The sequence below is a fragment of the Erpetoichthys calabaricus genome, chromosome 3 (assembly GCF_900747795.2).
Source record: "Erpetoichthys calabaricus chromosome 3, fErpCal1.3, whole genome shotgun sequence".
NCBI lineage: Eukaryota > Metazoa > Chordata > Cladistia > Polypteriformes > Polypteridae > Erpetoichthys > Erpetoichthys calabaricus.
In genome coordinates, this window is record NC_041396.2 from 202131013 (window position 1) to 202158573 (window position 27561).

Consider the following 27561-nt stretch of genomic DNA (forward strand, 5'->3'; position numbering starts at 1 on the left):
TGTCCGGGGGCTGGCTTTCCACAGTCACCTACTATCTTCTTTTCTTTTTTAAATATTATTCTGTTGCCTCAAATCTCTTTTTCTTTTAAACCTCTATATGCTTCTGCTTAAACCTCCTGAATGTAAATTATTCTGTCTTGGTACCCTAGCAGCCAAAATGAATTCTTGTCTCCCTCTTGAATGCATTACTGTAGACATGTCAGTCCTCCTTCTACAATTTAATACATCTTGAGATTAATATTGCTTCCAGCACTGCACTTGAATCTTGGACTACTGCTGCTCAAATGTGTTAATCCTAGTTTGCTTTAGCACCTTGACTCTGTTTTTCTATCAACTATTTTTTTTTTTTTTTTGCTGTTATGGCATATTCATGTGTGATGCTGTTTGCAGCACGCTCCCATCTTCTGTCCGGGAGCCCTTAAACCCAACACCGTCGGTAATGCTATCGATGAGTTAGGCAGTGAGGCAATACCAATGGAGCAAGGGGATGGTGTATAAATGTGCCAAGTGCTTTTATTAAAACAGAATACAGTGTTCAAATTAAATAAATAAAGTGCAGTGATTCAAAATGAGTCATTAAATAAATAATCTATAAAAAACAGCAGTGAAACGTGGAGGTTAAAAACAATAGAAAAAAGTCTTAAGAACAATGAGGTTAAAATAATGCAGGAAGCATTCTTTTTTAAAAAAAACAACAACAACAAGCCCGATGCCTTTTTACCTGGTGGCTCCCCTGCTTCCTCCGTCTGGGCTTCTCAACAGGGGAGTCGCCCTTCCTGCAGCTGGCCTTCTCTTCGCTCTGCTGTTGGTCATTCGCCTCTCCGATCCCTGGCTCCGGTAGGCATCACCAAATAGTGACTTGGGATTCCCCAACGACCATGGCTCTCACGCTGGGGAAAACCACATCCCAAGTTCCGACTCCCGCAGCCTTCTTGGCCTTACGCGGCCAGTCACCCGCCTTCCGGTCACTCCCGCCCTTCAGAATAAACTATGCGGGAGCGACCACTAGTACTACTCCACGGGTGTCGGCCTAACACCCAAGCTCCCTGATCAGCTGCGCAGCGAGCATGCAGTCGCTCAGTCACTCGCTCTCCCACACTGACTTTCTCCTGCTGCTGCTGCAGCTTCCTGCAACCTCCGGCTTTCTTTTACCTGTTGTCTCTCTTTTTCTTTCTTTTTCTCTAGCCGACTCGCGCTTCTATTTTATCAAGAGGGCATGGCAGCTGTGGCAAATCAGCAGCCCCGGGAACAATCACGGATGCGGACAGTTTCTCACCTGTGCACTTAGGTGAGAAACGCCCACATCGCGAATTGCCCTGAGAACCGCTTCAGCCACACAACCACCACACCCCCCTCACCAAGCAGTGCAATGATTATTTATTTTAAAACTTGCCTTTGATGGGAGCTCTGGACCTGCTATACCACATCATGATTCTTTAATTCTCCTCATTTCTTCTCTGGTAATTAGATTTTCTCAGACTATTTACCATTTGGCACAGGCTGGCACAGGGTGGCACAGGGTGGGACAGTGAGCACTGGGTTCTTTCTATATTATGGTTATTTATTATTTAGCGCCTGTCATTTTGTCCTTATTTCATTACACAGTTGAAAACAACAAAAACTGTAATTATTTCAAGCAAATGGAGCAGAGTCTGTAAGGGTGTGTTTAATTAACTTTGATTGACTAAAAGTTTATTTGAGGTGAAAGAGAAGGAATAAAGATAAACAAATAAATACAATAAAACAAATCTATACTAATAAAAGGCAAAGCCCTCACTGACTGACTGACTGACTGACTCACTCACTCATCACTAATTCTCCAACTAGGTGGAAGGCTGAAATTTGGCAGGCTCATTCCTTACAGCTTACTTACAAAAGTTAGGCAGGTTTCATTTCGAAATTCTACGCGTAATGGTCATAACTGGAACCTCTTTTTTGTCCATATACTCTAATGGAGGAGGTGGAGTCACGTATCACGTCATCACGCCTCCTATGTAATCACGTGAACTGAAAACAAGGAAGAGATTTACAGCACGACTCAAACGCGGGAACAAAGGTAAATGACGTTAATTGTTGAGTGTCTTTTAATGCTGTGTAAGCATACATATTAACACATGTGCAATTAAACGTGTGCATTTACGGGGTGATTTCTCAGGCTTAAAAGCTCGCCTTTTATCAAACGCGGGAACGAAGGTAAATGACGTTAATTGTTGAGTGCCTTTTAATACTGTGTAAGCATACATATTAACACATGTGCAATTAAGCGTGTGCATTTACGGGGTGATTTCTCAGGCTTAAAAGCTCGCCTTTTATTAAAAAGGTAAATGCAAACTGTTTTCATTCTGAAGGGCACAAACCACGTTAGATTTCAGCCGTTAAACGCGCAAAAATGTCGGTACACCAGATAAATAAGCGCAACATATTATCAGTTGTATGCTTACAATACATATAGAAATGTGTTAATCGTTAACTAATAGTATGGGATGGTGTTTTTCGACTCGCGCCTTCATTTAAACGATTGCATATCTTTATGCCTTTATTCCAGCAACTTGCAACATCTGAGGTACAATTTGTTACATTACTTTTGTTTTTTGCAGCACAGGCAGGTGAAGTGACTTCCTCAGGGTCACACAGTGGTGTCAGTACCAGGATTTGAACTGACAAGCTCCGGGTTTGATGAAATATTACTAAAGAAAGAAAAAAAACGAAAACGGGCAAATGGGGCTATGCATACAAATGTCCATCCATCCATTATCCAACCCGCTATATCCTAAATACAGGAGCCAATCCCTGCCAACACAGGGCACAAGGCAGGAAACAAACCCCGGGCAAGGTGCCAGCCCACCGCAGGGCGCACACACCCACACACACACACACACCACGGACAATTTAGAATTGCCAATGCACCTAACCTGCATGTCTTTGGACTGTGGGAGGAAACCGGAGTACCCGGAGGAAACCCAGACAGACACGGGGAGAACATTCAAACTCCACGCAGGGAAGCGAACCCGGGTCTCCTAACTGGCACCTTTCACTGCGCCACCATACCGCCCGCATACAAACTTAAAAGGTTTAAATAAAACAGAAATATATACCTTTATTTTTACTTCCTTAACTTGTGGAGGGTGTATCCTGTAGCAAAGCCCTAACTTTTTTTATGAAAGCCCCTTTCAGTCAATAAGCCTTAAAAACAGGTGTAAAGCTAAACTTGCAGCACCGCTATTCAATTACACTTGCCTAACGCCTCTCCTATGGGGAGATACTGTGGGATCTGGGCATCCGTCAAAGCACCAATCACAGGCCCGATTAGAAAGTGGGAAGCTGTGATTTGTCGTCTCCCTCCCATGTAACAATCACAGCCCGTGTTACAACGCACTATGTATGTATGTGTATATGTATATATGTGTATGTGTGTGTGTATGTATGTGTGTATATGTGTGTGTGTATATATATGTTGATATGTGTGTGTGTATATATATATATATATATATATATATATATATATATATATGGATGTATATATATGTATATGTAGATATGTGTATATATGTATATATGTATATATATATGTTTACATAACCTCTTTAACACACTACTTCTCTGCTGCGAAGCGCAGGCATTTTGCTAGTTACAAATAAAAAACAATATTAAAACAAATAATCCTAATGAAACAATGGTACAGTTTAAAGGAAATTATTATGTCATACTCCAAAAGACTATTCATTCAGTAACTAATGGTATATGTTAATGAATAATAATAAGATGTACCTTCATTGGTTCTTCAATTCTGGATAATAGCTGTCTGGACCAATAAATTGCACCAGCAGCAGGGGGGATATTCCTGGCTAATATGGGGTCATCCTGCAATTAAAATAATATGATTATGGCCTAAATATTTACAAGACAAATCTAGAGCAAATTATTAAAAAAGGAAGATGATGATAGTCCCAGTTGGGATGAAGTTTTGCATATGTAACAGTTTCAGATTTTGTTATTTAACTGTGTTGAATTTCTTACTATACAGTATACCAGAAAGTAAGACCAGTTTAGATCAGAACAGACCATTCAGTTAAATTTAATTTGTCAATCCCTATTCTCTTACTTTTACCAAATATAATTGATATTTGAAGATCTCTGAAGGATTATCATTTACAACAGTTTCATAATTTTAATTATTCAGTCTGATGTTTGTTGAATGTTAATATATGATTTGATACATTTATGTATCTATATTTGAAAGGCATATAAAAAAATCATTTATTTTTAACCCGTACTGCTTGGTTTATCAGTTTTTGCCTGCCACGTCATTCTGCCATGTGCAGTATATTGTTGCTGCATGTTTGCACAAGAATTGAAAATATTCCAACATTTGTAAGAAAATTACTGTTGAAAAGACTTCCAGCTCTAACCTTGTATTCTGGTTGAAGATCTCAACTATAACGATTGTCAAGAGTATAATATTAAACCATTGATGATAGTGAACAACAGAGGATAGGATTAGCAGAGTTTTAATGTACATTTTAATAGAAGACCATTTGAGAGATGCTTATACTTTGAACTATATCTAATCGTTAGAGTCGTGTTGCCATATTGACAGTTTAAATTTACTTGATCATGTCTACGTCACCCAAACTATTCGAGTTTGAGGAGGATGACGATGATTATTATATTATTGTTTTGCTGGATTATTATGTATGTTGTAACCTATACTCTTTTGCCCTCTCCTCACAATATTTATGATTTTCTCAGGCAAATTATATTCTGTTGTAAAGACACAGAGATAGATGCATTTCAAGTCCAATCCTAGGGACACTACTGCATATTTACTGATTATCTCATTTTGCTAATTTTTTTAATTTTATGAAATCTGTTTATGTTGTCAGTCACAATGTCTTTTAAAGCCATTTATAGAAGTGTGTGGGAGGGTTCAATTTTGTATCATACATTTTATTGTTATTAATAACAATTTTTGTGTTTTATTTTTTTAGTGTATTATTTTAATTTTTTTATAAATATTATTTTCTTGTCCATTATTGAGAGAACACACTGTTTCCGCAAAGCCAGTATACCAATAGGTATTACGATCAGATGATAAGTGTATCATGTCATACATAAAAAAGATATATAAGGGTTAGAGTGAATGGTCAGTAAAAAATTACCTTTCCTCAAGAGGCATGATGAAAAGTATTGTGATTGTTGCACTTCTGTTTCTGTTGCTAGCTGTTGCTTGCTTTAAACTCCTATTATTTAAAGCTCCAGCTGATGGCTATACTGTTATATGTGGGATATTAAGACTTTATCACAGCATGCGTTTCAAATGCCTTCTCTTCCTTCACTTCATATTTTGGTCTGGAGCCAGGGCTGAACATACAAATTCAATTAGAAAAACAAAAATGAAAAAAAAAAACAGCCCCAGCACTGATTTAGAGGGATACCATGTAATCTTGAAGATGATCTACTCACACACCCCTACTCTTTGCTTTCTGTGTATGACCACATTTTGTACCAATATACTTAATGAATTTCAATTTCTGCTTCTTTTAGTTTGAATCAATGGTACTTTATCAAAGGGGAGAATGATTAAAGGTGAGAAAAATGAGAATAAATAAAATTTTGTGCCTCTCTAAATCAAATATGTTTGTTACATTCTAATAGAAATATACCATGCATTATCTTCTTAGTGTAAACTCATCTTGAGTTTGCACTAGTAGTCTTGTTCTTGATATGTGTTATTGTGTTATTCAAGCTTTAATAAATATTTTATCTGAATATATATGTCTACAGTAACTAGACTGGAAACAGCCTGACTGAATTTTTTAAACAACAGGGCAACAACTAGTAGCTTCCAGTTTTTGAGAATTTCCTCACTGTGCAGTAAATTCTGAAACAATAGTTTCAGAAGTGTTCATATACTGTATATAAAACCAGTATTAGACGTTATCACCACTGTAGTTGAAGACCAATCCAGGTCTGGATTTAAAATAGAATTAAAGTCTCCAGCCTTTATAATTGTAGAAGTGATCATAATAGGAATAGATGCAAATATATTTTGGATGAAATCTCTATCATCCACATTAGGCATATAGATATTTATCAAAATTACTTTTGATTTAAATAAATTACCCATTATGATGACATATCATCCTACTTCTAATACTACAAATGGGATTGCTTTATGTATTAAAATTCCCACACCTCTAGTTTTCTTTGTATAGCTGGAGTGAAAGATTTGGCCAATACAATCTCTTTGCAACTGAAACAGGTCCTTACTTATTTAGTGAGTCTCCTGTAGCAATACTATCTTAACATTCAGACCTGTTAGGTGAAGAAATCGTGACTTAGAACCTTGACATTCCATCTCACAAAGTTCACTGTTTGTTCAGAGAGATATTGCTTCTGAACTTTTGAGGACATTTTGTAATCTTAAGTAAAGGTAGTATGTTGTTTCACACAATAGCTTTAACCTTGATTTCATATTATTGCCAGATGTTAGGGCTAAGGAGCCTATTATTATATTGGCCCTTACAGATGTTTGGGTAAAAAGGATAAATAAGATGTAACTTGCTCTCTTTCTCTCATCTTCAGGTATTTCTAATGTATTTTTAACCATATTGGTTTAACACTATAGTTGTCTTGCGTGTGATATACAGCTGTTTCTTATTTTAAAAATGTTTTCTTACCTCTTTATTCATCCACTGAAAACTTGTCTAAAATTTCCCTAATGGTTTTATACTTTGGCGTGAACTTGTTCTGCATTTTATGTAATATATTTTCTCATCTCTTCTCAACCAACCAATACTTAAAAGTTTGTCACAGTTTGTCTTTTTTAGACATTTGCTCAAAATGTAAAGAGTTTTAATTTTAGTTCACATTTGCTAAAGTATTGTGATACAGATTAAATATTTTAAAACTGGACAGGTTTCATTTGTTTTTGACACTTTAACATATTGTGCTCAAAAACAATTAGCAACTACATGTATAAACTCTAGTTCCCATGCTTGACTCTTTGTAAAGCTTTCCCATAGAATATTTTAGTAATTAAAATACTAATTGTACTGACTGGCTTATAACACCCTCAACATCATGGCTCTCTCCTTTGTGCTTTCTAATCTTTCTAATCACTTTCACGTAGATGTGACCACCCCCCAAATAAAAATGGTATTTATTTAAATTGTTCTTATGTAAATTGACCTCTCTCTCCTTTACGCTTTTTCTCATCTTAAAATAATGTGGATTTATTTATATTATACTCATCCTCATCTCTAGAATGTATATAGTATGATGTAAATTTTGTAACATCATATTCATATATACTGCGGTGGGTTGGCACCCTGCCCGGGATTGGTTCCCTGCCTTGTGCCCTGTGTTGGCTAGGATTGGCTCCAGCAGACCCCCGTGACCCTGTGTTCGGATTCAGCGGGTTGGAAAATGGATGGATATTCATATATAAGTGTACATTGTTGTATATCTCTAATTCATTAATTTTACTTTTGCAATTTTCAGATAAACTAACAATTTTAAAGTTAAATATTTTTATTAATAAAACAATCTGTTTAACCTTTTTACCCAGGCTGTACTTAAGTTCCATCTCTATCCTTAACCCTCCTTAAATAATATACCCATAAACCTTCCTAGTACATTCATAAACCTCTGGCTCAAACATAACACATGCTAGCAATAAGTGTCCAATCTTTTAAAGGGCATCCCAATTTACATTGCTTTTGTGAGATCATACTTTTGAAAATATTTTAAAGAATATATATATGTTATAAATTTTAAACAGTGAAATGTAGTACAACAATATATGGTTATTAAAACAATGGTTGATTGAGGCATTTCTGAGTACATGATTAATCCATTACCAAACTGACCTTGTGTCTTTCATAGGTCTCTTGAACTTCTTTAATTTCATCATAAAACCAATTCAAAGCTTCCACATAGCATTCAGTAATCATTGGCTGAATACTTTGTCGTTGACTAACAGCAGTAAACCTACATCAAAAAGTAGAGAGTCACACTTTAAGAAAGAATAATTATTCCTGAACAGCATCTTTATATTTCCTTTGGAACCCCCATAGGCTGAAAGTTGTCACATACTGTATTTAAAAAAATATATAGAAACAGGAACCTACTAGTAAATAAATCTTTAACATTTATTGATATTTAAGAGACAGGACTGGTTCATCTTGTTTTAAAATAAAACTATTGACTGTATATAAAAATATTGAGCTGAAACTAAACAGATGCAGTATTAACTTCTACTAAAAGGTTATTTTAGATTAAGTATTACTTGCATGAAAACAAAGACTCAGGTCAAGGTCTAAGTGGTATAATAATGAGGTACCTTTTCAAAAAGGCAATTGCTTCTACAGTGCGCATCTTTCTCAGGAATACTGCCTGCATGTAAACAGTAATATATCTTTCCAATGCCTGATTCATTACAAGAAATTCTGAATATGCATCTTCGAACCTATCTGCTTCCCTGTATAAAACACAAAAGAAAAAGTAAAAATTATACCCAAGATAGAAAAGAATTGCATAAACTTTAAGAATACCTTAAATTCTATGGAAACCCTGTCATTTAGTAAATTCAATATTTTATAATTAAACCATTTTGGATGATGCTAAAACTACTTTCTGTAAATGAGGAACACTTGAAAATTATCTGGAATACTCTTGGCTGAACATAGCATGGATAAGAGGCTAAGGTTTTTCCTCCTTTGGTAAATGAGCAAGAAGCAAATGTAAAGAAGTTATATAAAGGATGAAAAAATCTATAATGATATAATCTATAACGAAAGATAAAAATGATGAGAGGCTCATTAACTGGGTTTAACATGACATGACTGTAATTAAAGATTTGTTTTACATCTAACATATGACTTTAAAAACATATTTTCCAAATTTATGATTAGACTGTAGCATATTTGAATGCTTAACTGCTTCCACATGGTGATTGAGAAGTGTTATAATTTTATATACCTTTTTCCTATTTATAAACACCATCTCCAGGTGTTTTACAACTGCAGATCTATTTTATAACTGTTTACATATACTATAAATATTCTTACATTTGGAGCACAGGTAATTTAGTGGAGGAGGTTGTATTGGCAACCTAATGAATCAGTCAAGATTTCTATGCAAAGATAAATTACAGTGAATTCAATTTATAGAATGGCTCATTAGCAAGTTGAGCGCACTGGCTATATCACACCACAGAAATGCAGCCTGCAGATATGCCTGGGCAAACTTGGCAAATTAAATGTATAGTATAACACAAGTATACATAGAAAATTAATACACTGTATATCATAAAAAGGATGTTGCATTTTAAGAAAGAGATTTAGAGTTTTGCAGTAGCAGCCTCAAAGACTGGCCTGGTAAAGGACATTATTATTACTTTTAGCAGTTCTGTCCATAAGCAAACGTTTTCCATTTCCCTGGTAGATTAACTGTGTGTGAATGACTGTGCACTATGATGAACTGATGTTCTATTCAAAACTGTCTACAAGCCTGTAGTGGAGAATGTGGTTCCAGAAATTGGAAGGATGTTTCATTTAAAATTTTTAATCCTACTAAACACTTTTATATCAAAATGAATGGATTGTGAGAGAAGGCATGATTTTCTTTAATTACAGAGTTATTGGAAAAGAATATTACTTTAATTGACATATGTCCTACTGGACCATTCTGGCCCAATTCTGCTAATACAAATCAAAGATGCAAACTAATTAAATGCATTGTAATCACCTCTTCTCAACATTCAACAACACATCAGCTGTAATACCAGATGACATGGCTTGTATCAAATTGGCCAAGTATTCATTGATAACAGATGGTAGGCACTGGCCTTCCTCTTCTGGATCATCCCAGTTATATAGGTTTTCTAAAACAATTAAGAAAGGAGAATACAACAAATGAATAGCTTGTACAAAATAGAATCCAAAAAGTTGCAAAAATGTGACTGCCCTAATAAACAATAATAAATAAAATAACTTTAATAAACAAAATAACATTTTATGTGCTTCCTGAACATGCTAAACACAATGTATATGAAAGTTACTATAATATGGCTGGGAAATAAGAAAGTATCTTTACAGTATCATCATAAACAACCATGGGCCATATAACTGGAAACTGCAGATAAATGTTTGTATTTATTTTTTTAACTTATAGAAATAGTAATAAGTAAAGCATAACATTAAGACGCTGTCAATTGAAACCCTAGAGCAAACTGAACTAGTTCTCTAAAGAGTCATTTTCTGTCAGAAAGGGTAGCTGACTCATTTATGAAACTCCAAATTTGGTGTGAACAGTTATTACTTGCTATATAGTATAAGAAGTACTTTGACTTGCACTATTTATTGTTTTTTTCCATCACATGGGACCTATGTCAACTGTCAAACAAATTCAGGATTGCATTTTTGCCTAAAGATAATGCATTTTGAGTCCCACAAATGTAATTATAAAAATGATAGTCTCAAATAATATTCATTGTATATGCTTCATATCTTTGTGACCAGATGGTCTCATAAAAACGGGAAACTGAAGTTTTGACTGGTCTAAACTTAAAATCACATGGCCAACCCTATACCATAATAAATAACAAGGAAACATTCACTGAAATATACTAAACATATTTCAAGTTTGTTATCCTGAAAAAGTACAGTATAGAGAGACCAACACAGTGCTGCTGGGTTTGGCTCTGTTCTCTCACAATTTAAATTAATTAGGCTGAAATTATGACCTAGTGTATGAGACATTTAGCATTTTCTTTGCATGCTCATATAGGATTTTTCCAGGTACTCAGGTTTTCTCCAAAATTACTTTTCTTTACAACTCTATATTGGTCATATATGAGTACATGTGGGGTAAGGAGAGTGCCCTACAATAGACTAGCATCCCATCCAAGTTTGGTTCCTGCCTTGCAATCAGCCATGCTTGGCTATCCTAGAGTGCCTCATGACTCTGTAAAGTGTGAAGAAAGTTTGGAAAATGGATGGTGCGATTGGATCTATTAACATTTCCTCCATATAAAACTGTCATTTCTTTGATTGCTTTAAACAATATGGTTTGTTACGACCATCAGTATGAGTATGAGTATAAATATGCACAGTATGAGACAGAGCTTGCTACACTGTGGAACATATAGCAACGAAGCACCTTGATGTAGACTCTTCTTTGAGCCAATACACCAACAGCAATAAATATCTAATATTTCAGCAGTCTAATTTATACAAAGTGATCTAAAATGTGAATAGTAAAAATGACCTGATTCCTTACAAATTGGTTCTGAATTTTTCAAAAATTAAAATGTTAGTAAGTTAGCATAAATCATCAGAAATGTCAGAAGGCTTAAAATCAATTAAATTTGAAAATAATTAGGTTTAATAAATTGTTGTGATGTGAAATTTTGCATACAATTTGATAAATATTTTGTATGTCTTTATTTGTAATTTAGACAAAGCAATGTAATATTAGTGTTACATTATTGATAATAACAGCAATGGTTTAAGAACCCCTTCCCCCCTTTTATAAATGTGTCTTTGTAATTTTACCACAGGGTTGGGGGAAGTGCCTCAAACAAGTCTGGCTAAATTTTCTCTGCTGAAGTCTCTCAGTCAACCCCCACAGGAAAGCCAGGCTGGCTAACTGCCAAGCTTTACTTTAACACATGGTTTGGAGGGCAGGTGTGAAGTATGGCTGTTTGGAACTGGCTTGTATCAGAAGCCTTTAACTACCATTATGTCCTATTGGCTGTAGGGGTTCAACAGAAAACCTATAAATTTGCTTGGTTTACCTCTCTCTCTCTCACCAAACTGATGAAAGACCATCACACATCATGAATTGGAAAGGACAACACAATGAAGAGCACAGCGCGGCAGCCATATTGAGACTGGCATGTGGCCTGTTCTGAAGAAAGCTGATCTCAAATGATGCCTTAACTAGAGACATTTTTAAGTAACTAACAAGTCTGTGTGCTGCCTAAAACCACATCTTACCATTTATCAGGTTGTATGGTTGCCACTATTCAAATGTACTTTGCATATTGTTATTATTTATATTATCAATAATACATTGTTTAAATTGTAACTTAACTCCTGCTTGTCTTTTACTACACTTAATTGCCTGAGGTTATACATGTAGAAGGGAAGGGGGGAGAAGTTATATGGTACAGTACCTTATAAACAGTGGTAAGTCTGGGAGATTTGAGGCAATCTGACAAAGGATACATATTAATAATACAAAAGGGGAAAGTAGAGTAATATATTACTCTACCAAGACAAAACATAAATGTAAACAGAAACTTTCTTCTGTGAAAATAATTTAGTCAAGTATAATTAAAAAGAAAAAATATTTGAGGTTGTTTTACTGACGGAGTATTTTCTTTTCTTCAAATGACAATGTGTTTTCTTCCTCGTTTTGTTCTTCATCAACACTCTCATGTCCCAGACTATCAGTGTTTTCCTCTACGGGAGACAACCTTTCACAGTTAAGCTCATGGGAAGAAACAGGAATCTCAGTGTTACTCTAGAAAAGAAAAAAAACGAAACTTTTAAAAAAACATCTCGTAGTTACCACCATGTGTAACAAACTGTTTAGGATAAATTTTATGACAGTGTTAATTTATCTGTCCATATATCTAATAATGTATTATTAAATTCCAGATATGTCAATCTTTATAGCAACAACTACAGTGCAAGGTTGTAATATGGTGCCAGACTAGGCTAAAAAGACAAGCTTGTGACATAGTAAATAACCAAAAAATATTTATTTTTTTAAAAGAACCATAATAGCGTAAGAGAGAATGCAAGCTCCAAACATTGGTATTGCTTCCGGTATCATGCACTAGCACTTACTGCTGCACCAATAGGCTGTCAGCCTAAATCAAAGTCCAAGTAAGAGTCCAAAAGGAAAAGGAAAAACCTAGAGGAGCAACAACAGTAAGGAATAGTAAATTAAGCAAATTATGCAAACTGATGTCTTGAAATTGGGTTTCCTTAGAATGCCTTAGAACTGTTCAGTAGATGACCACAAAGCTGTTGTCCCTAGTCCATTTACTTTGCTAGGTACAGCAGAGATGACAAATATACAGTAGGTGTAGTTGAAGTTTGTTGTAAAGTGGGTTACAGAAATAACTAACATGAATTTTATTATTGTGTTTTTTGTTTCTTAAAATTTAAAAACTTTTTAAAAGCATTTTAACCTGGCATTCTGACTTTTTCAGGTAGAACCAAAAAATAATATGGTATTATAAACTGCCAAAAGCATTTAACTTACTTGACCTTCATCTTCTTCTATTAGAGTCTGCAATGGAGCCACATTTAGGCCAGTTCGCCAGGATTCAGACGAATGAGGGGCAAAGTCAGCCTTCAAGGAATCTTGAATATATACACAGAAAACACTGATTTTATTAGAGAAAGAACAAGATAAATGTAAGACATAAATCAAAATTCTTTGTCATGTTTATATTGCTTGTTATTATGAAATGACAATGTAATCAATCTTTCTTTTCTATAGCACCTTATATTGAATATTATCCACAATCATTTTAACTGGGAAATCCACAAGATATGTGACCCAAGAATAGGATTTTACACAAACAACTTTACTTTTTTTTTGTCTTATAACTTTCATAACACTTTTAATACACTTACAGCATAGGTTAGCTGATAGTTTTCTTTCAGGATATATAGTATTTAACACAATCTGAAAGTTTTATGATTATGCAGGAATTTTCTCAGAACTTCTGGGGATGAATAGGTCAAATGAAATTAATTTGAACAAAATTCTAATAATACTTATTTTTTGGAATTCACAATCAAAAAATTTGGACAAATCTGTAAAGAAATGTCATACCAACACCTAATGTTAATTTTCTACTGATACTCTTCTATGATGCAACACATAGTACTACAAATATAAAAATGATGCATATATGTGTATAGTATGTACATGAAACACTTACCTAAATGTTCAACATTTCTTATCATAGTTTTTGATGCCTCATTTAATGGCGCTTCTTCACCTGATTCACTTAAAGACAGATCATCTTGATTTGGTTTTAATATACCTTTAGTTTGATCAGTGAGAATTTTGTACTGCAAAAGAATTTCCATAAATATGACTTTTAAATTATACAGGTATTAAAATATATTATCTCAGAATCTCTGATAGTAAGTAAAGGCTGAAAAAAAGTTTAAGGCCACTGGACATAAAAGTCTTATTAGTAAAAATCCTAAACTGGTACATGCTGTGTTTTAGATAGGTCTAGAAGTCCTGTACCTGAAATTTTGACACCAAACTAAAATAACTTAACTGTCTTATCTTTTACATAGTGTATGAGTAACAACCATAATGAACTACTGCATATTAAAAGATAACTTGTGTTACTTAAAAAAATTTAAATTCCCTCTATTTAAAATATATACCATTTGGCATCTATGTTAATATTAGCATAATGGTTTTCTTCAAATTGAGATACAGAACCTTGTGACCTTTGTTTCAAGCTTACTGGTTTTAGGAATTAATGCTTCCAAGCATTTATAGAACATATACTACTACTCATATTTTTGAAGTGTACACTTAAAGGATAATTGAAAACTTTCACTGTACAAACATCATATTAACATCAGACTAGTAAGAAGTAGAGTGAGCTTTTGTTTTTATATAAACACACTTTTGTTAAATAAAAAATCCTTCCAAATGTGGATATGGATATTGTGTGAATGCAGATCCAACAATATTTTCTAATGAAGAAACTTGACATCCTGTTCCAACCATTCAATAAATGTATTGATAGCAAAAACTGAATCTTAAGAGAGCAGGAATTGTTTTTAGCATTAAGCTTAAAAACCTTAATTCTTTCATCTACCTATTACGAACTAAATTGTTAAATTATGAAATTTCACTTTATCAACACATATAATAAATCCACAAATACAAACAAATCACAAGAGTTTGCAAAAAATAACCTTCGCAGAAATTTCCTAAGTGGGAGGTTGCACTAATTTGTCAAAGCAAGTTATCACTTAGACACTGAATTTCTATGGATAAAAATATGAATTTGCTCTTGGTAAAATTTACCATGTTTAAAAATTCCATTTGAAATAACACTGCCCCACCATTAACTGACAGAGAAAATATTGTAAATGATTACCATTAAATCTTACCTGTTGAAGTGTGACAAGAACATGACAAAATTGTCTGAGCTTGTAGCAGAAAGCATCCAAGTTGTGCATTATGCTCTCTTCATCAGTCAGGGATACTCCTGCCCCATGGTAATCATGATCTAAAACAAATTATTACTTAAAATTTACTAGCTTAAAAATACACTTTTTGCTTGTCTAGACTATTTAATAGCATCTTAAACATGTAATATAGTTTGTTTCAACAAACTGAAGTTCAAAGATTACATTGTTAAAATATCATTGTCCATGAAGCATGGCAATCAGCACATAATAATTAGCATCCATCAGTACATCCGCTGATTTTATAAGCTGATTGCCATATAGTCTTGCACCTTATTCTGTAACTATTATCATGCACTATAAAAGTTTTACTGATTCTAATTTGATTTCATTTTACTGAGTCTGATTCTAATTTGTTTTCCGTTCATTCTGTCAGTTTATACCCATATACCTCTTACACATGTTCACTTGTGAAGGCTCTATACTGTTTTTCTTATAATTTATCAAGTATTAAATGATCTTGTATAATAATTTATTGTGTTACTTTGAGTTATAGTCTTGTTTATTTGTTTGATATCTTGCGATAGTGTGCTCTGTGAAAGCTGATAAACTGCTGAAAGCTCTGGTACAGGAATGAATATTCTTAAAATCTTCCTTCTATTGTGCACTAGTTGAGGCATAGTAAGGAGTACCATGTAATTAAGATGTCAATATTGTAACTTGAACAGCCTAACATAAATGTGCCAGGATTGGGCTTGGATTCTCCTTGTGCCTGTAATCTGTCCTATCTTTCTCTTGCCTGTTCCTTGCATAGGTTAAACAAGATTAGCGCTGCTAAGCAATAAATAAGGGAGTGGCTAGTGCAAAACTGAAGAAAAAAGAAGGGGCAGAGTCCAGGTCAAGTCTTGACAGAAGAAAAGATCACATTGAAGCACGAGAATTGGTATTGATGCTTAAAGCAGTATAATGCTGGCATTGTTATGGTTTATTCCTCCTTCTTCTCATGAAATAAAGGTCAGGAGCACAGAGAGCCCAGAGAAGGAATGCAGAGCTTTTGATGCCTTACAGCCTGTTAACCTTTTTCCAGGTGAGGACCAAGGACACGCACACCACCCATTGAGCCAAGCCTAGGATTGCTTTGGATATTGACTATATTAAAAGCCAGTTAGATGTTGACTGCACAACACAAAACCCTGATTACTTCTCCTGAAGTCAGCAGCCTTATAAGGTGGGTCTTTCTGCCATGTTGAAATTCCAAATGAAATACTAGCTGACCAGGGTCTATTTAAAGATTTGGTGAAATTGCTTAATATTTAACTACTGTGCACTTCTGTGTATTATATGTAAATGAAAGGGCTTATTGAAAGGTTAAACAGGACATTAAATGGCATAGCAAAGACAGGAAGCTGATCCTTCCCTTACTGCTATTTTCCTATAATGAGGTTCAGGCCTCTTTCATTGGCTTCTTACCACTTCAGTTGCTGTATGAGAAGTAACCAAGAGGACTTTTAGATATTGTTTAAGAGGACTAGAAATGGTAACCTGAATAGCAGACAAGTGTCACTGACCACATGCTACAACTATGATAAACAATGAAGAGAATGAGACGACTTGTCAAAAAGCATTGGGATCCCTTTAGGTCGATGTTACATGTTCTAGTTGCAGGGTACGCCTGATTCTCTGACAGCAGTTACTGATTGCATCACCAGACCAGTTCAAATTGAATGACCGAAAACCTCTGGATATGCCAGATTCAATGATTGCATGCTGACAATCTCACTCAGTTGTGCTTGCCCCTATTTGTGACAGCAAATTGTGTGCTACCTGAAGGAGCTGGCACTGTGCAAAGGGAGTTAATAGCTGCAGCAATCATGACCCTTTATTTTTTTATGGTATATAAAACATGAGACATGAGACAGATGAACTTGTATTCTATTTGTGAAGTCTAAAGCCCCTGTGCTGCATAACAGAGCTGGCACGGCATGAAGGGTTAACAACTATGGCCTCTCTTCTGGTTGCAAGGTTCAAAACACCCATGTTTCTTATTCCTTGTTGCTACATGTAATGCATTTTTACTTACAGATCCTGTTGTGGGGAATCTACTAAATTTAGTATTGAAGCAAAATCTAAAATACTTAATAACCCAAGGATAAAGAGCATAAGTAGACCAACAGTTAAAATCAAATCCTCCACTAGGGGTACCTGTATTAGTAATTTAATTTAAATTAAAACAAATATAACACCAGTATAGAAATGCTGCTTACTAAATGTTCGCTTTATTGGAAATAAAACTGCTTTGGCAAATTACATTATATTAAGGTATGTGTCTCAATCGAAAATGAAACTGGAGAAAATTCATTTAAGAAAAAGAAATAAATAATTTAAAACTAATGCAATTGGTAGTCAAAATTGCAATACATATTCCTGTATTTAAATAGCATTTTATAATGATTAACAATGACTGTATGCAAATAACTGTATAAACACTGAAAACATTCCAAAAACAATAAATAAATGATTGGGCATGGTTCAATTACCTGGACATAAGCAAATGTGCATACTGTATCTACATGAACTATTTCAATGTTTAAACTTGTTTTGTGCCCGGCACTGTCAGGATAGACTCCAGTGCCCTATAAACTTAATACAGTGTAACCTCGGTTCATGAACGTCTCGGTACACGTACATATCGGTTTACGACCAAAAAGTTTGCCAAACTTTTGCCTCGGTTCACAACCACACACTCGGTATTCGAACAAGCCAGTTTCCCTTTCGGTTTGTGCGCGCCGATGATTTCCACACGTGTTGCATTGTTCTCGGTCAGACATGCGTGCTTGCACGTGCGTGCGTGATTTCGCTCTGAACTCTTTGTGCTCTATTTCATTTCCCTTCCGGTTCGTACGCGCCGATTACTGTATTTAAGCACGTGTTCAACCTCTCCCTGTTCATTGCTCTCAGTCAGACGTGTGTGCTTTACCTGTGAACTCTTTGTGCTCTACAGTATTTTGTGTGCTTTTGCAGTTAACCATGGCTTCTAAGCAAGTGAAGAGTGGTGAGAAGAAAGTTTTGCAGAAAATTAAAATCGAAGTAAAGAAAGAAATTATTGAAAAGTATGAGCGTGACGTTCGTGTTACTGATCTTGCCACCGAGTACAAGAAGTCAAAATCTACAATTTCGACTATTCTAAAGCAGAAAGAATCTATTAAAGCAGCTGATGTTGCAAAAGGAGTTACAGCGTTAACCAGGCAGAGGCCTCAAGTGCTGGAAGAGGTGGAAAAATTGTTGCTAGTGTGGCCGAACGAGAAGCAACTTGCAGGGGATAGCGTAAGCAAGGCGATGTTATGCGAGAAAGCCAGGAAGATTCATGGTGATTTGCTGCAAAACTATCCTTCTACGAGTGGTGAAAGTGAGGAATTTAAAGCCAGTAGAGGATGGTTTGAAAAGTTTCGCAAGAGAAGAGGCATTCGTAGTGTGGTAAGGCATGGAGAGGCTGCTAGTTCCGACGCCGAAGCTGCGAAAGAATTCGTGAAAAATTTCACAAAATTAGTGGAGGACGAAGGCTACATCCTGCAACAAGTCTTCAACTGCGACGAGACTGGATTGTTCTGGAAGAGGATGCCGAAGAGGACCTACATTACCCAGGAAGAGAAGGCTATGCCCGGCCATAAACCAATGAAGGACAGGTTAACCGTTTTGCTGTGTGCTAACGCTAGTGGCGACATAAAAATCAAGCCGCTACTTGTTTACCAATTTGAGAACCCTCATGCTTTCAAGCAGCACAATGTAAACAAAGCCAGACTGCCTGTGATGTGGAGGGCAAACACGAAGGGGTGGATCACAAGGACCTTGTTTTTGGAATGGCTGCACGAGGCTTTCGCTCCCGCTGTGAAGCGATATCTCGAAGAGAATAACCTGCCTAAAAAATGCCTTCTTCTGATGGACAATGCACCGGCACACCCTCCAAATTTGGTTGACGATATGGTCGAGGAGTATGACTTTATTAAGGTCGTGTTCCTCCCCCCAAACACGACTCCTCTTCTGCAGCCTATGGACCAGCAGGTTATTTCAACTTTTAAGAAGCTGTACACCAAAGGACTATTCGCCAGGTGTTTCAATGTGACCGAGGAGACGTCTTTGACCCTGAAAGAGTTCTGGAAGAACCATTTTAATATCGTTCATTGCATTGGCCTCATTGATAAAGCCTGGGAAGACGTTACACACTGGACCTTGATCTCGGCCTGGAAGAAACTTTGGCCTGAATGTGTTCCTGAACAAGTTTTAGAAAGCTTTGAGCCTCCTGTTGTGGATGAGATTGTGTCCATGGGCAAGAGCATGGGTCTTGAAGTGGACAATGAGGACGTCGAGGAGCTGGTCATGGATCACAAGGAGGAGCTGACGATGGCGGAACTCGCTGAACTCCAGCAGGAGCAGCTTAGGTTGCTCACCGAGGAGCAGTCCTCTGGGGAAGAAGAGGAAAGGGCGGTTATAAAAAGTGATGCGATAAAAGCCATCATGGAAAAATGGAACGATTGCCAGGATTTTTTTGAAAAGAACCACCCTGACAAAGCGGTTACGAACAGAGTGATAAACATGATGAATGACAATGTCGTCTCGCATTTCCGAAAAATTTTAATGCGTTGGAAAAGGAGTTGGACCAGAGTTTTGGAACAAATTATGGTCATGAACCGAGGTTCCACAGAACTGCTTTAATCAAGTTCAGAAAATGGATACATGGATGGATGTATGAGTCAAATGAACATATACTCCAATGTATGTTAAGTGCATTTAAAAATGAAAATCAAGATATTTTTAAAATGTTATGTTCTTAATAACTATTGTATTATAATAATAGTTCTGCTAAGTTTAAATTCCTTACACATTATATATATATATATATATATATTTAATATATATATATATATATATATATATATATATATATATATATATATATTTATACACATACATATATACTGTATATACTCACCAATGCTTGATGCTAAAGAAGCCTTTCTTAGGCTAGCTTTTCTTCCAGCTGAAACTGAAGGTTGTTTTCCCTGCATTGTCGACAGGGAACTAGAAGAAGAGAAATGGTGCAGTCCATGAGATCCTCCCACATTTTCCCGCAGTTGACGTAAAGCATCTAGAAAATAGGTCTGCAACATCAGAGAGGTTTGTATTCTGGGAATAAAAACATGCAGCAACAAAAAAAACATTAAATTATAAACGGAACAAACAAAATAAGAATTTATCTTGTACAATCAAGGTGCACAAACACAAATCCAGACTTTCACAGTTCTATCAAAACCCTGTGCAATAAAAACCTCATATGCAAGTTTAGATGCACTGAAACACAAAGATAATCTTAATATTACGCTGATGAAAGAGGAAGTAATATACATGGTGTATGTGGCACACGGGATGGATGGGTGTTCCAGCTAGGAGTTGGGAAGAAACCTTACCCGGACGGGAAGCTCATAGTGGATGAGAGAGAGAGAAGGATGTTGTACCTGGACAAAGCTCCAAATGGATTGACGGATATCCTAACCAATAGAGAAGATGGTCTTTTACCTGGGTGGGAAGCCCCAAATAAATGGACAGTCCCGACTGGAAATATGTGTAGCACCATCCTTGGTTGGGACAAAAGAGGAGGACAGGGAAGGACTTTCCCTGGGGGAATGTTCATTCCCCCCAGTTGCTAGATGGCAGTGGCCCTCAATATGTGTTCATTAGGGAACCAGCAGGGAATGCCAGGAATTGTAGGCAATGCAGTCCTGCTGGGGTCCATGGGTGCCGCAAGATGGCACTGCAGGGCGATGTACTCCCTGCTATATGGCACTTCCTTGTGACCCAGAAGTGCTTCCAATGGGCATCCGAGTACTCCAGGGTCCTCAAAAAAAGGGGCTAATACTTCCTTATCCAGGTGAGTCGGAGCTGGGAGGAAAGAAGGCAACACTTGACTGGAGGAGAGCAGTGCAGTGAAGAAAGGAGAGGGGAATTGGAGGAGAGATAACTGTTTTTGTGCTTACACATTTTGGGGTATTGAGTGATGTTTGAAATGATGAAGAAATGAATGTGAATGAGTTTTGCACAAGGGTGCAACAAAACAAAATGTGAAAAAAGTGAAGGGGTCTGAATACTTTCTAAATCCACTATATCTAAAAAAAAAATTGGTCACTTTTAGATATTTAAAATGTGGTTCAAGATATTTCAAATGCATTTTGCAATATCTTAAAACAGGGTTATTTGCATTTTGAAATTTAAAATTGTATATCTTTTCCATTAGACCTCCAATTTATTTAGTATATCTTGAAATGTATTTGAAATATCCTGAATTGCACAAGAGGTTATTTTAAGATAACTCAAAATGCATTTGGAATATATAAAAATGCACAGGAAGCTTTTAAATATACCTGTATATTTAATTCAGCTATCTCCAAATGGTATGTATTTTATGTCTTTAGATGTCAAAACGTAATTTTGTAATAATCTTACATTTTATTTTATGATACCTCAGAGTTTACTTAAATACACTCACCAGCCACTTTGTTAGGGACACCTTACTAGTATCGGGTTGCACTCCCTTTTGTCTTCAGAACTACTGTAATTCTTTGTGGCACAAATTCAGCAAGGTGCTGGAAACATTCCTCAGGGATTTTGGTCCATATTGACATGACAGCATCATGCATTTGCTGCAGATTTGTCGGCTGCACTTCCAGGAAGTGAATCTTCTGTTCCACCATCCCAAAGATGCTCTATTGAACTGAGATCTGTTGACTGTGGAGGTCATTTAAGTACAGTGAATTTATTGTCATGTTCAAGAAACCAGTTTGAGATGATAAGAGCTTTGTGACATGGTGCATTATCATGCTGGAAGTAGCCATCAGAAGATGGGTACACTGCAGTCATAAAGGGATGGACATGGTCAGCAACAATATTCAGGTAGGCTGTGACATGTACAGTAAATGATGCTCAGTTGATACCAAGGGTCCCAAAGTGTGCCACCACCACCACCAGCCCGAACCACTGATACAAGGCAGGATAGATCCATACTTTTATGTCATTGATGTCAAATTATGACCCTACCATCCGAATGTTGCAGAAATCAAGATTCATCAGACCAGGCAACATCTCTCCAATCTTCTATTGTCCAATTTTGGTGAGCCTGTGCAAATTATAGCCTCAGTTGCCTTTTCTTAGTTGACAGGAGTGGCATTCAGTGTGGTCTCCTACTGCTTTAGCCCATCTGCTCCTATACTGTATTAGACATGTTGTGTGTGTGTTCAGAGATGCTCTTCTGCATACCTTGGTTGTAACAAGTGGTAATTTGAGTTACTGTTGCCTTTCTATCAGGTTGGACCAGTCTGGCCATTGTCCTCTGACTTCTGGCATCAACAAGACATTTTCTCCCATTTTTGGACCATTCTCTGCAAACCCTAGAGAAGGTTGTGCAGTAGACAAGCAGTTTCTGAAATACTCAGACCAGCCTGTGGCACCAACAAACACACCATGTTCAAAGTCACTTAAATCACATTTCTTCATCATTCTGATGCTTGGTTTGAAGTTCAGTAGGTCATCTTGACAATGTATACATGTCTAAACACTTTTAAGTTGCTGCCATGTGATTGGCTGATTAGATATTTGCATTAACAAGCAGTTAAACAGGTGAACCTAATAAAGTGGCCAGTGAGTATACATTTAAGATATTTTTTAAAAAGACAGGAAGTTATTTCAAGATATCAGAATATCACTTTCAGATTTTTTAAACACAATTACAGATATTAGAACTGTGACTTTAAAAGAAGATTTGGTAGTAAAATAGGTAACTTATTAAAACATAACATTCTTAGAGCTGCTTAACTGTAATATGGGCAGTGGGGTCTGGAGCCTATTCTGGGAGCTAAACAAGAAACAGCTCTGGAGAGGACGGCAGTCTATCACAGACCAAATTCAGTGACATATCTATGCTGGTCTCAGTTAAACTATTAAGGATCGTAATATACACATTTTTGAGATGAGTAAAGGAACCATGAGTACACTGACACAGGAAGACTGTTTAGATTCCACTCAGAGAGTAACTAGATGTAGCAGTCCCAGAAGTGGGGATCAGTGAGGTCTGTGCACCAACATGGCGCCCCTCTACTAAAGCAAAACTAACCTATTATATATAGAGGCATGGTTATTGTCAATCTCTAGCCTCTTTTCTTTTGTCTTGCCCTTCAGATGTAGAGACATTTGTACTGGAATATATTCATCTGTTGCCATTTCTTCTTCAATTTTTTCCCACAGTCTGTCATCAGACTCGCCTAGTAGAATGGCTTCATGCAGGAAGTCTCTGCAAGTCAGTGTTAGCTGATTACATATCTGAAATAAAAAAATAGCCGTCAAATGATTCTTCATATCAAATTATGAGATTAGACAGAAAATAAATAAGAATACTGAAATAAGACACAATAAATAATTTTGCAGGAGTCGTCTTTGAACTACATTGAACATAAAATTACAATATATGCATCGATAAATAATTTGTTTCTGTATGTAAAATACAGTACATATATTGGAAAGGAAAGGTAATATCAAATGTTAGTCAACCAAAAATACAATGGTTGCTTAAAATTGTGCTTTCATTTGCAGCAATTTCTTTATCACTAAATCTTCTTCTTCATTTCAGCTATTCCCATTTAAGGGTTGCCGCAGTGGATCATCCGTCTCCATCTATCCCTGTCTTTTACATGATTTTCTGAAACACCAATTGCCTTCATGCCATCCCTCTCCACATCCATAAACCTTTGCCTTCCTCTTTTCCTCTTGTCTAGCGGTTCCATCCTCAACATTCTTTTCCCGATGTAACCCTGATCTCTTCTCTGCTTGTGCCCAAACCATCTCAATCTAGCCTCTCTCGCTTCGTCACCAAATTGTCATACCTGTGTTGTCCGTCTAATATACTTATTTCTAATCTTGTTTACTCTTGTTTCTCCAAGTGAATCTTCAACTCTGCCACTTCCAGCTCTGCCTCCTGTCTTTTCATCAGTGCCACTGTGTCTGAACTACTGTATATAACATAGCTGGTCTCACTACCATTTTTAGGCCTTCCCTTTCATTCTTGCAATTACTCTTCTATCACAAATCACCACCGTCACTCTTCTCCACCCAGTCCTCCCTGCCTCACTCTCTTCTTCACATCTCTGCTGTGCTCTCTGTTGCTCTGGACTGTTGAACCCAAGTATTTAGATTTGTCTTCCTTCATCATCTTTGCTCCATGCACATTTCCACCACCTCCCCTCTCATTTACACACATGTACTCTGTCTTACTCCTACTGACTCTCATTCCTCTTCTCTTCAGTGAGTACCTCCAACTCTCCAGGTTCGCCTCGACCTACATTCTACTCTCACTGCAAATCACAATGTTATCTGTGAACATCATAGTCCATGGAGACTCCTGTCTGACCTCATCTGTCAACCTGTCCATCACCATTGAAAACAGAAAAGGGATCAGAGCCAATCCTTGATGTAATCCCACTCTTACCTTGAACCAGGCTGTCATTCCAACTGTACACTCACCCCAGTCACACTATCCTCATACATATCCTGTACCACCCTAACATACTTTTCTCCTATAGTACCATAACTCCTGTCTTGGCACCCTGCCATACACATTCATTAAGTCCACAAACATGCAATGCAATTCCTTCTGACCTCCTTTGTACTTTTCCATCAACACTCTTGAAGCAAACATCACATCTATAGTACTCTTTCCTGGCATGACACCATATTGCTGCTCACAGATCATTATCTCTCTTCTCAGCGTAGCATCCATCAATCTTTCCCATACCTTCATGGTGGGGCTGATCAACTTTATAGCCCTGTAGTTACTGCAGTTCTACTCATCTCCCTTATTCTTGAAAACTGATACTAATATACTTATGAATTTCACACAATAGTCTTCCTCTTTCAGCTTCCACCACATGATTCTTGGTTCCATTGTCTCTCTATTCCTCTTTTTCACCTTGAAACTCATCCTCATCAAACTAACAAAAAAGGGGGCGCGAATGTTGCCATATGTGGTGTAATATCGCTATTCATAGGGAAATTTTAAACTTGTAGCGGTGTATCGGCAGCAAAAAAAAACAGGAGTACATTTTATTAGGGTTTCAAAAAAACGTTAGGGGGACGTGATTAAAACTGTTATGAAAACTCGGGTCGCAAATACTTATCAAGGTTGAGAAACGCTGCTGTATACCACCAATCGATGCTGTTTAGCTACACTATGCTCTGCTACCATCTTATAGTCTCTAATCTCTTGCACACTGCATCTCCTACATTGGACATAGCTCACCTGTGTGCACCTTCCTCCACTCTTATATATCACCCTAGGAGTGTGAGATATGTATTGCCTACAATAGTATCTTAATAACAATGTGCGAGCTGAAATTATTGACTATATTACTCACCTTGCAAAAAACAATCATAAACTCACCTTGTGAGTCCACGCATTCACTGTCACATGTAACCTAACAGGATAGTCTACTGCTTGTGCACAAAGCGAGCATATAGGTGTGCATGGGCAGCACACCACAAGTTAAGGTAGCGTAGCTGCCTATAAATGAGTGACCAGACAGCAGCAGGGGATAAAACAGCCTCTCGATCTATGTTGTTAGATTGAATTGCAAAATGTGCATCATCTTCACTTGCATGGAGATGATTTGGCTTCGAAGAGTCTGATGTTGCTCAAAAGACGTCAATATGCAGACTATTTCAGAAATTGGTTGTCGTTAAAAACAGCTTGACATCTAAGTTGTTTCACCATCTGCGAACTAACTACAGCACAGAATATGAAAAACATGGCAAGCTTCAGAAATCACCTGTCCACAACTTGTCTAAGTTACTCAAGGTACAAGTAAAAAAAAAAACACAGCAAACTTTAGCGAATTCATTCTGCAAAAACGTTCTGTACGCGCGAAAAGCAACAGATGGCATGACTTAACAAATGCTATCACAAATTACATCGCAAAAGATATGATGCCAATTCAACCGGTTGAGAGAGATGGTTTCAAACAACTTTTGAATACTTTAGACTCAAGATACACACTGCCTGGCCAAAACTATTTCAGTCAAACTGCTCTGCCTAAATTGCATGATTCATGTTGCCAAACTCTGACGCATAAACTGCAGAAGTTCTGCTACTACAAAGCATTTATGGTCAAGCCAAACTTCCGACCCATACCCCTCTTTGACAGTGCATGAAACCTGGCAAACTGCAAAACTACAATGGTACTGTACTGAAGTAGTACATCCTTCTTCTCAAAAGACTACACAGGCGATATCATTGCGCAAGGTCTGAAAGACATCCAGGCATCAAGGTCACTGCGAGGAGACCACATGGTTTGCATGACAACAGACAGCTGGGCTAATGTTGTCAGTGCACTACAGATTATCAACTGAGAGGCTTTTTTTGGATATAGTCTTCATATTACCATTGGTAAGTAATTTGGGTTCCTCTATAAAATGCAATTTAAGAGAAATTGATCCAGTACAGAGCCCTGTAGGTGTCAGGCAAAAAAAAAATAAAAACATCCATTGGAACAAATTATTAATAGGCTCTGATAAATTATTAATCCATTTGAACAGATTATTTTTGTTTCAGTGAGAAAAATAGCCTATCAGGCGTGTTTTATTTTCGCAACCCATCTTGGTTGAGGGTCCTCGATGCCAAAGCACTTTTTTATTTCACTAATAAATACACTTTCACAGATTCCCACTGCCTCACCCTGCTCCACCCCACCCCAATTTGTGCCAAATGCCTCTCAAGCTCTTTCTGTCCCTGCCACAACAGATTCTACTCAGAAGCTGAGTTATTAAAAAGCATTGATCTAAGCCTCTGTACGTCCCCTTTTTCACTCCATGAAAAGTTAGTTTAACATTGAACAAAAGCCGCAAAGCGATTTCTGGCTTTTCTTAATGGCAGCGTTTCATTGAAGGACGATCTATGTCAGGAAGGATAAGAGTCCCATTTGCTGAAAGAACAGTCCTCTTTATGGAGGAAAACACCAGAGTTGCGCAGTTTCTTGTGGATGCTGTTCAGTGACCAGGAATGCAGAATGGTTATAATATTCCTGCTTCACAAATAACCAATGTTTGACTCTTTTTATAGTTAAACTGCCCCTAAAACGCACACGCAAACACACACACACACACTCACACATGCAAACTCATACAACTTCATGCACACACACTACTGATTAAGCATGGGATCTTCTGTGTTAGCATGAGAAAGGCCTAATACCCAGGGTATGTTGTTTACTTGTGAAGCATGAGATTACAAGAGAATAAGGTATTACTTTTCAGAATATTTTCTGAGTGTAGCATACAA

General features: G+C 36.7%; 1 protein-coding gene across 1 annotated transcript in view; it reads right to left on the reverse strand.

Annotated features, from left to right (window-relative positions):
• Positions 1-27561, reverse strand: part of LOC114649411 (uncharacterized) — a 239282-nt gene that overhangs the window by 183749 nt on the left and 27972 nt on the right. The window contains exons 7-16 of the mRNA XM_051924730.1: positions 23350-23555; positions 20179-20372; positions 15174-15292; positions 13970-14102; positions 13282-13382; positions 12378-12531; positions 9751-9886; positions 8345-8482; positions 7872-7992; positions 3769-3861 (exon numbers count right to left, since the gene is read on the reverse strand). Of these exons, the coding sequence (XP_051780690.1) occupies positions 3769-3861; positions 7872-7992; positions 8345-8482; positions 9751-9886; positions 12378-12531; positions 13282-13382; positions 13970-14102; positions 15174-15292; positions 20179-20372; positions 23350-23555 (1395 nt within the window). The remainder of the gene's footprint in view (positions 1-3768; positions 3862-7871; positions 7993-8344; positions 8483-9750; positions 9887-12377; positions 12532-13281; positions 13383-13969; positions 14103-15173; positions 15293-20178; positions 20373-23349; positions 23556-27561) is intronic.